This window comes from Mytilus californianus, unplaced genomic scaffold (assembly GCF_021869535.1).
Source record: "Mytilus californianus isolate M0D057914Y unplaced genomic scaffold, xbMytCali1.0.p SCAF_10, whole genome shotgun sequence".
NCBI classification, from domain to species: Eukaryota; Metazoa; Mollusca; class Bivalvia; order Mytilida; family Mytilidae; genus Mytilus; species Mytilus californianus.
This window is the reverse complement of record NW_026262582.1, coordinates 9,412,675-9,424,042: the sequence shown is the minus strand read 5'-3', so window position 1 is coordinate 9,424,042 and position 11,368 is coordinate 9,412,675. Positions and strand designations below refer to the sequence as shown.

Below are 11,368 nucleotides of genomic sequence, written 5' to 3'. Positions count from 1 at the left end.
AAGGATATTACGCCCTGCTCGCATATTATCTTCTTTCCATATTCAGTGTTCCGTTAAATCTTGGTCACAACCCTAATTTGGTATATCTGAGATTACTATATGGACATATCTACTAAAAGTTTCACTTAATAATGAAGTTTCAAGATGATATGATCATTAACTACCTAAATCCAAAACTAAATCTGCCTTGAACCAAAACTTTGACCCATCACATTACTATGTTCAGTGAACAACTGTAAAATCTGGTCCAAAACCCTAATTTGACATATGTGTTAAACAGTGGTTCACTTCATAATGAACATATGTACTAAGTTTCAAGTTGATGTGACCAGAAACTACCATTAACCAAAACTTAAATCTACCTTCAACCTAGACTTTTACCTATGTTTGTATGTTCAGTAACCATAAAATCTGCGTAAAAAACCTCAATTGACATATATTTTTAACATTACACATGATAATGAGCATGTGTAATGTGTTTCAAGTTAATGTGACTACAAACTGTCTTCAACTGAAACTATAACCTACCTAAAACCAGATAATTAACCAGTTCTTACAAAATTCCAGGTTATTTGGTAGTTGGTTCATTGCTGTGAAATTAAAGAAATTAATTAATAGGTAAAAAAAGCAAGATTTTTCAGTTTTTATTAAATTCAGATAGTCATCTTTAATTATTTCTATAACTTTTTCAAATCAACTTGGATTTTCATAAAACTATACAGCTATCTCAATTATACATTGATCTTACTGAATCCCAGGTCGTTATGTATTTTGGTGTATTGCTATCAAATTTAAGGATTTAATCAATAGGTAAAAAAAATGCAAGAATTTTCAGTTTTGATTAAATTCAGATAGTCATCTTTAAATTTTTTTATAAATATTTCAAAGCAACTTGGGTTTTCATCAAAATCTACAGCTATCTCCATTATATAAATATCTTAAAAAATACCAGGTTATTTGTCAATTTGGTTTATTACTGTCAAATAAATTAAACTACATAGGTTTCATGGTTATATACAATAGTTATATAACTATCTTTTTAATGAGGTTACAACAGCCAACAAAATCACTGAAATTGTTTAATAAAATTGAGAATGGAAATGGGGAATATGTCAAAGAGACAGCAACCTGACCAAAGAGCAGGCAACACACAAAGGCCACCAAAGGGTCTTCAACGCAGTGAGAAAATCCTGTACCCGTAACCTTATATTAGAAATATATCTATTATTATAATTTGGGATGTAGTATATATAACATACATCAAAAGCGGATAAAAAAATTAAAGAAATGAATAAAATTGTTCTGATTAGTGGTGAAGTATAAAGTAATACCTCCTGCTTGGGGCAAACTCATTAAAAACATCACAACCTGGTCAGAGAGTATTAAATTCTAAATAACATTCATTCAAAATTGCAACATTAAATCGCAAGGCCTTTTGCATTCACTAGATAAGTAATACACGAGTTAAAGAAAAATAGGGCTTTCTTTTTACCTGTAAAACACATGTATACTGATGTAATTATTCTACATGTACAAAAGCTGCAGTGACATTATTTTCAATTATATAACAACTGTCCAGTTACCTTGGTCAAAGTGAGCAAAAAGAAAACAAGAAAACTATGGTTTGGTTGTGTTTTAATAAATAATAGTATCACTAATTAAAACAAACATGATAATCATAGAAATACGGCGGTGTAAGCGCTACTACAATGTTCAGAGAAGGACAAACAGCATGTCTAAATATACCAATGAAAGTTCAAATGGTATGGTTGTACTTAAGAATACTTTAGAAAGAGGCTAGGCCAGTTGGCATTGTCATTTTTCATTGTTTTAAGGAGCTCTGTTTATGTGGTGCCATAGACTATATGTCACTCAAATATGATCAATAAAGTCTTAATCAAACTATCCAAATAAATATGGGACGAATTGGACATGCAACTTATATTGATCTTGGAAAAAAATTAATTTCAATGGTATATCTAAATACAGTGTTTAATTCTTCAAGACTTGACAACAAGTTCTAAGATCTTAAAGCCTAGTTCCATCAAAAACATTTGCACAAAATTGTCACACATTTATCAGTACCACAAAGTATCTTTATACTCAGGTAAATTGTATTTAAGACCAGCTTATTTTAAGATGTTTTTTTTTACATTAGGTAAACCTTTTTTTAAATTCTTTTCACCTGTCCAAATGGGGATCTCCTCATGTCCTTCTCTATAACGTCCTGAGGAAATCTTCATAATTTTTTACACTTCAAGTCAAGGAAATTAAAGCAAAACAGGACATAAAAGTATTAACATTGTTTTGGGATAACACTTTTAACACTGTAAAGTAAACCTTTCTGAAATGATTGTTACATATTATGGCAAATGATGTACAAATACAATAATGTCACATCAAATAATGTAATTAAAATGGACAGTCCAGTTACATTGCAAACACTGGTGTTACATCAGAACTTTTTTCCAGAGCAATGATACAATGCCAAAGATACAGATCTTATATCATACACGGTATATCAACAAAGACGCTGGTGCAATATGTTTCCGTGCAATAATGTCGCACAAAAGGAACGACTGTCATATCATGCAATTATGTAACACCAGAAATATTGGTGAAACAATACAAACGATGATCATTTATGAATATGTTTTGCAAGTCATAAGTTCTCCAGTAATAATAATTAACCAATACACTAACTAACTCGTAACAATAAATAATTAAGTAATATACATTTTAAAATACACACATATTGTGGATTATAAATATAAATTAAGTTTTCTTAATCCTAGATCACAGACAAAACTTTCCAAATTCTAATGACAGAATAAGAAATCACAGAATTAAATCGTAAAATTTGTATTACTAATGTTTTATAAAAAACACAGCTACCTTAAGTTAGTAATACATGTAATAAATACCTTAAACAACCAACCTTACAATTTGATTTTATAATAATTAAACATACAGAGTTACTTTAAAGTTAGTTGTACCTCTCTTATAATCACTCCTAAAACAAGGCAGATTTGTTTTTAGAGCTTGTCAAGTAATCACTGGTAGATTAAAACCATATTTTGTTCTTAATTTACTTGGATGATTTTCCTACTTCATGTCCTCTTTTTAATTTTAAATCCCTCCCTTCCATTAACGAGAGGAAAACAAGAAAATTTTAGTGATAGTCGTAGGCTGTGTTTTTGACGAAAATATTAGCAATACACAGAGATATATAAATACATGAAAAGTAACAATTGAGATGATATTAATTTTCTAGTGACATGATTGTGTCTAAGAATCTTGTTTCTACATCATATTCAGACTAAGTGTGTATAAAATGAGATGAATGAGCCTAAAAACTTTCTACAGCAAACTTCTAAAAAAGCAGGGTATTAAGGAATCCATACCATAACTGTTCACATGATCACTGTTAAGTCCAGGACATAAAATCCATATCTATTATCAACCCCTTCACTCCTATAAACTTCATATTTCCCTGGTAAACTTCAGATACAGTATGTAATTAAAATACTTTGATAAAATGTTTTAATATGCATTATTACATATAGACGTACTATTGAATGTAAACGATTCTAAAAATTAAGTAAACACAAAAAAAAAATTCGCCCTGAAGTATCTATTTGTCAACATGGTGTTTAATATTTGCACTTTCTCATCTCCACAAACATGTATCAGACCCACAGGACAAATCTTGTAATAAGCAAGCCAATAATAATTAACATGTAATTTAATTAGATTAACCCTGTCTAAAGTGGAAAAATTTATCTCAAGAAACATAAATTAATTTTAGATGCTTGTTCTTGGGCAGTAGGTTTGCAGAGACAAGAACATACATATTTAAACCATTTGTTCTATGACACTTTAATGTCAATATCTAATGTCAGAAGTGCTTTTAATTTAATTCTTTGCTTTTAAATGCATCTTCAAGGGCTTCTGTTACCATGGTTTCAGCTACTTTATCAATAGCATTTTGTTGTGACTCAATTATGTCATCATTTTTTTCTGACATCACAGGGCTATTGTTCTCTTGTGATATCACTTGGCTGTCATCTTTTTGTGTTTCAGTTTTGATATTTTCCTTCGCCTCTGATGTTTGCTCTGTTTCGGTCTTTGTAGGTACTTCGGTTTTCTACAAAATTATAAAACAGAAGAAAGTTAGTCTAAAATTAAAATCCAATCTTCATATAATCACCTTTTTACCTTTGCTGAAGGGGGCAGGACCTTCCGTACAAATATTCCAGCTCTTTATACCCAAACCACCCCCCCCCCCCCCTTCTTTTTGAAGAAACCTCAAACCTTAATTTTTAAGTGAACAAAAACTAAAATAAAGAAATATTTAAAGGCATTTTTATGAAATATGAATATACTCAGATCATACAAATGTGCTATTTGCAAAAATCTTAATCTCATGTATGCTGTAAAAGAACAACACATTGTCATAGCAGCTACTGCACATGTCTTTTTTTTTGTAACAAAGCGCAGGTTTTTTTCTGCAGACCATCACATTATTCAACATTTTTGTCTATAATACATTTTTTTTTTCAAGAAAATTTTCACATGTTTAACAGACAGAGCAAAAATTATAAATTTGAATTGTTCAAATAAATTGTTAATTCTCTCTTTCTCCCTGATTTAACACAGATAAAACCACAGGGATTTATCCTTTCAAAGTATGCACCTTTTCTTTTTTAACTGTAAATTCATCAATTTCTTTTTCCGTTTCTGGTAGCTCCTCTGGCATCCATATTCCTAGAATTCCTCTCTCTCTGTAAAGGTCAGCAAATGACCTCAGTTTAGCAGTGGTGAATACAGCTTCCTGTCTAGCCTTTACTGTTGTGTCTGCAACCTGTAACCATTTGTCTTCTAAACAATCTTCCACAGACATACGATTACTGTAAAAACCAATAAACCAATCAGCCTTTTGTTGTTCAATAACAGATTTTTTTGTATGCATTACTTTTCCTATAAGTGATGTTAATGTCATAAGGGCCAAACTAGGTTCAATTACCAATGAGTAAAGGAAGAAGGGATGTGATATTATTTTTTAAAGAGCCTCAAAAAATGAACCTTTGCAATTTTTCAATAATTTAATAATTATTTGTATATTTGATATAAAAATGAGGAGATGTGGTATGATTGCAAATGAGACAACTATCCACCAAAGTACAAATGAAGTGGATTAAGCAATTATAGGCAACCATATGGCCTTCAACCATGAGAAAAAAAACCATAAAGTATAGTCTGCTATAAAAGGCCCCGACATGAAAAAAATGAACAATCCAATTGAGAAAACTGACGGCCTAATTTATCACAAAACAATTTACGAAAAAAAAGAAAGAACGGCCATGAATCGACAATAACGACTGAATTACAGGTTCCTGACTTAGGACAGGCACATATAGAATGTGGTGATGTTAAACATGTTTGAAGGGTGCAAACCCTTCCCCCTAACCTGGGACAGTGGTGTAGTAGTACAACATAAGAAAAAAACTATAACAAACTGTTATCACAGAGATATGTCTCGCCTTTTTGTAATTTGATAATGCAAATGTTGAAATCAAAATAGCAATACTTTAACATGTAAGTTATGCAAATATTCAAAGTCCATGAACCATGACTGAAGGTACATGGCTAAACAATCTCCATGGAATGAGATGTGCCAATGCTAATACAACTGCATACCAAATACCATTGACTTATTATAAGTCGTTCCCTTTAAACAAACATTAACTTGTAAACTATGTAAAAGTTTCAAAGTTAATGAACCATGATCAGGGGTGGGGCTATATAATCTCCATGGAAACGATACTTGCAAATGCCAATAAATTTGCATACCAAATATCATTCACTTAACATTAGCAGTTCATCTTAAACTGATCTAATCACAAACTAATACATGTAAACTAAGCAAAAGTTTCAAAGTAAATATTGCCACTGGACGTTAATCAACCAACAATCAATCATCAAAGTAAATAGACCATGACTGAGGGGGCAGGGCCAAATATTCTCCATGGAAATGAGATGTGCTAATGCTTATACAACTGAACACCAAGTAACATTGGCCTACCACTAATGGTTCCCCTTGAACTGACCTAATCACAAACTAATACATGTTAACTTAGCAAAATTTTCAAAGTCTATAGACCATGACTAAGGGGGTGGAGCCAAATAATCTCCATGGAAATGAGATATGCCAATGCTTATACAACTGCATACCAAGTATCATTGACTTACCACTAGTGGTTCTCCATAAATTGACCTAATCACAAACTAATACATGTAAACTATGAAAAGTTTCAAAGTCAATAGACCTTGACTGAGGGGGCGGGGCCAAATAATCTCCATGGTAATGAGATGTGCCAATGCTAATACAACTGCATACCAAATATCATTGACCTATCACTAGTGGTTCGCCATGAACTAGACCTAATTACAAACTAATACATTGTTGACGCCGCCGCCGCCTTCGCCAACGCTGGAAACAGCATACCTATGTCTCGCTTTTTTACTATGTCAAGGCGAGACAAAAATGAGGCCATAAAAAAGAATATGTTTGTTTGTCCTAACCCTACCTACCTAGAAAATAGCTGCCTTCTCAAAATCTTTTATTGTCCTGATGTGAAAAAGTTTTTTATTTTTATCAGATAGGCATTAAGAATAAAAAATATCTGACACTTCAATTTCTCTTTGCCGAAAAAAAAAGAAAATGTCTACCTACCTACCCACTGTCTCTACCTTTGGGTTGGGTTTGGGCAAACCAAAATTTTGTTAAGGGATCATAGATTTATTCTAACGAGGAAGCTCCAAGCATGCTCGGAGGATGCTCAGAGCTTTTTCAGTAGGCTCTTCTCTGCAGTTTATGTGAAAATAATTATCATGATCCATTAAGATGTCAATCAAATCTACACCACTTCTATAATAAGGAAAGTAGAGCATTATAGAGGAAGCTCAATTAACACCTGTGTAAACATCTAATCTATTCAAATACATTTTGCCTGAAATTTTACAAAACTATAGAATAGATTAGAAATTCTTCAACAGTACTGTGTAATGCTTGGAAAGAAATCTCATGTCTCCACAAAAAGTGAAAGCCATTTAACAAAAAATATACAATTATTATATTTTTAAAATAATCATTTCTTTTTTTATAATAAAAAAAAATCTCAAATTTTATAATTAGATGATATGATTTAAAAATAGTTTATATTATATAATATGCTACATAAAAGTTATCAAGACACAAACAACAGTCAGTGGGCGATACTAAACGAGTTATTTTTTTTAGTTACTTATATTAATAGGTATTTTTTGTTTTTTTTTAATTATTTGATATAATCTCAATTGTTATTTTAAATGTCAAAAGTGGACTAAATGTAGTTTTTAAGAATTTTTATATCATTTCATTAAGTGAAATTAAGTATTTATCCAACTTGAGATGAGTATAGAGAGATTACTTTAAAAATAATGACAAAAATATTACTTTTATAAATTATTTTATACATCTTCGAAAAACTAAGCATACTTACAATTATTTAAGGAACATATGTAATTGTTTTTGATAAATATTTCAAATTGTAAATAACTTCAAGTCTTAATTAAATCACAAGGTTCCATCCATTTATATTTGTTCATCTCTAAGATTTTGAAGGAAAATGTTATTTTAATAGCCCAAAGAGACCAATCTATGACCAAGAAGTGTGGCATCAGAAAGGCAATTAGTGTTTCAGGAGGATTTAAATAGTTTTATACTGCATGGGGAAAATAACCAGACGTGAAAATTTGTTAAAGCTTGTAAAACCTGTATGAATGGACACCTATAGAAATAATATTAACAGAAGTTACTTATTCATGATATATAAGTAATATTTGAAACAACCTTGTTTTCAATATAACTTGTATAGGTTATTTTGAAAATTACTAGTTTAAGTAATGCCCTTAACTAAACAATGGTATTTTTTTTATAAAATAGCAAAGTTAGTTTTTTATATAAAATATTTTTGCAATTTTAGGGGACATGACTACTAAAGCTTGTAAACAGAGAAAAAAAAAGGGGATAGAATTTGGTTGGTTAATTCTGGTGATGTCTTCTTTCTTATATGCACTGAAAAATTATGTTGTTTTATTACTATAGTACAGGACAAGAAAAAACTTTACTCATGTCAAGTATTTCTTTATTTAAAACATAGATAAATTCTGCACATATTTTTGGAAAAATACCAATTAAACAAAGACTGATAGGGGGAAACAATTTTATATTAGATTTTCATTCAAGTACAGGTCAGGATAAAACTTCACTTATATAATTATGCTAAGTATTTCTTTATTTAAAATAAAACCAAATCTGCACAATTATAAAAAAAATGACAATTAAAGTGAGACGTACTAGAGGGAAAACAATGGTGGTATTACCTCCTCAACTTTTCTTAGAGTAGCCATAATTTTTTTTATAAAAAACTAACTTTGCTATTTTATAAAAAAAAAAAAAATGTCATTGTTTTAATAGTTAGGGGCATTACTTAAACAAGTAATTTTCAGAATTACTTATACAAGTTACATTGAAAACAAGGTTGTTTCAAATATTACTTATATATCATGAATAAGTAACTTCTGTTAATATTATTTCTATAGGTCTCCATTCATACAGGTTTTACAAGCTTTACCAAATTTTCACATCTGGTTATTTTCCCCATGCAGTATAAAACTATTTAAATCCTCCTGAAACACTAATTGCCTTTCTGATGCCACACTTCTTGGTCATAGATTGGTCTCTTGGGGCTATTAAAATAACATTTTCCTTTAAAATCTTAGATATGAACAAATATAAATGGATGGAACTTTGTGATTTAATTAAGACGAAGTTATTTATAATTTGAAATCTTTATCAAAAAAATTTACATATGTTCCTTAAATAATTGTAAGTATGCTTAGTTTTTCGAAGATGTATAAAATAATTTATAAAAGTAATATTTTTGTCATTATTTTTAAAGTAATCTCTCTATACTCATCTCAAGTTGGATAAATACTTAATTTTACTTAATGAAATGATGACAAAATTCTTAAAAACTACATTTAGTCCACTTTTGACATTTAAAATAACTATTGAGTTTATATCAAATAATTAAAAAAAAACAAAAAATACCTATTAATATATATTAAGTAACTAAAAAAAATAACTTGTTTAGTATCGCCCCCTGACTGTTGTTTGTGTCTTGATAACTTTTATGTAGCATATTATATAATATAAACTATATTTAAATCATATCATCTAATTATAAGATTTGAGAATTTTTTTTATTATAAAAAAAGAAATGATTAATAAATATAATAATTGTATATTTTTTGTAATATGACTTTCACTTTTTTTGTGGAGACTTGAGATTTCTTTCCAAGCATTACACAGTACTGTTGAAGAATTTCTTATCTTTTCTATAATTTGTAAAATGTCATGCAAAATGTATTTGAATAGATCAGTTGTTTACACAGGTGTTAATTGAGCTTCCTCTATAATGCTCTACTTTCCTTATTATAGAAGTGGTGTAGATTTGATTGACATCTTAATGGATCATGATAATTATTTTCACATAAACTGCAGAGAAGAGCCTACTGAAAAAGCTCCGAGCATCCTCGGAGCATGCTCGGAGCTTCCTCGTAAGAATAAATCTATGATCCCTAAGTGTGTCCTGAGTCAATTTAAGAATTCCTACAATAGCTTTACTGTTGAACTACATGTATGGACATCAATGAATCTGTTTTGTCATATTCTTGCTGGAAATCACAAAACTTTCAATAAATATAACAGTTTGACACAAAAATACAAACTACTTAGAAATAAATTTATCGTAAGATACACATACAATGAACAGTCATACCCATCACTATGATGGTCAAAATTTACACAAGTTTGATGTATGAGGACAATATTTTTCTTCATAGGGGGTTATGTTAACCTTGTTTATAGTTCTTACTTTGGTATTCTTTTCATTATCCTGTTCATAAACCTAAGAGCATCTCTTGTTATATTGTCATACAATGAATGGGCATCATATCGACTGTATGCTATGTTAAAATATGTCTCTTCTACACTTGAGGCTCTGAAGGGTGAGTCGCCACTAAGTCTGTAATAAAAACAACACAAAATGCTGAAAAAATTATTCAAAGTACAGAAATGAAAATGAACTTTTGCAGTTAGTGATGATGGTGGTTCAAAATCTGTTGGTTGAATGTCTGAGGCATTTTAAAGTTCTGTAAGGGTCAATATTGGCCTTTCATATTTTTACAAATTGAAAAATATTGAGTTTGGTTTATTGATAAACAATTTAATTCTGGATGCAACACGTCTTCTGATTGGCTGAAAGTTTTCTGTCTATCAGCTCATTGACATAATTTTGTCATGTGACCGTGACGTCATTAACGTTTTTTTTATGATTAACTCCTTAAAAATGGAATTTAGAATTAAATTATAAGGACTAACTGTAATATTTTTTCTGTCTATTCAAAATAACCTAAAAAATGTGGTGCACACTTTTAAATAACGTGCTACGCGGATTATTCAGTGTGCACCACATTTTTGATGTTATTTTGAATAGACAGAAAAATATTACAGTCAGTCCTTATAATTTAATTCTAAATTCCATTTAAAGAATAAAGCATTACAATTCACATTGAAACCAAAATTTTATACTTCACTGGATTTTAATGACAAACAAAGGAACTGTAAAAAAAAAAGCATTTTTTTCATTGTTTGACCACAATTCTTCATATATTTCATTGAAAAATTCTACCAATTTTTTCAAATGCTTGTGATTGAAAAAACAAACACACAGATCTTTCTTTATTCTCCCATAATTTGATTGCATTCTACATTACCTATAAAAGAAAATACTTCATTTAGGAACAATATATTTTGATATTCAACAGCCAGCATCCTTAAGGCTATGCATAGCTTATGTTTTACTTACAGAAGAAAACTGAGGACACCAACAGTCCAAATATCAGCTGAATATGAAGTTATCTTCCTTGTCACAACTTCAGGAGCTAAAAATAAAAATGAAGAAAAATATGCATTACCTGTTACTGACTCGGTCATATAGCTTTCAAGAATGCAACTCTTGCAATATTTTGGACACAAAAATTCATGTATTCTTTGGGTACTGCAGAGGATACTTTAACATTTCAGCAAATCAAATGTTATTTTTCTATTTTCTTTTGATGAATGGAAACTGCTTAATAACAACGGACTATGACGACAATGACTGAAACCAAGTGATGAGAAAAGCTCACTTGGTCTTTTGGCCAGGTGAGTTAAAAAAAGAAATGTTTTTATATTCTCAATAATGCAGAAAATTTCTAT

General features: G+C 30.0%; 1 protein-coding gene across 2 annotated transcripts in view; it reads right to left on the bottom strand.

Moving 5' to 3' along the window:
* Positions 1-1,618: 1,618 nt before the first annotated feature.
* The window catches only part of LOC127717568 (titin-like), a 143,200-nt gene continuing 133,450 nt past the window's right edge, over positions 1,619-11,368 (bottom strand). For both annotated transcript variants that reach the window (XM_052223255.1, XM_052223256.1), the window contains 4 exons: positions 10,977-11,052; positions 9,984-10,133; positions 4,697-4,910; positions 1,619-4,147 (listed from right to left, as the gene is read on the bottom strand). In XM_052223255.1, coding sequence (XP_052079215.1) covers positions 3,911-4,147; positions 4,697-4,910; positions 9,984-10,133; positions 10,977-11,052 — 677 coding nt within the window. In that variant the 3' untranslated portion in view covers positions 1,619-3,910. The remainder of the gene's footprint in view (positions 4,148-4,696; positions 4,911-9,983; positions 10,134-10,976; positions 11,053-11,368) is intronic.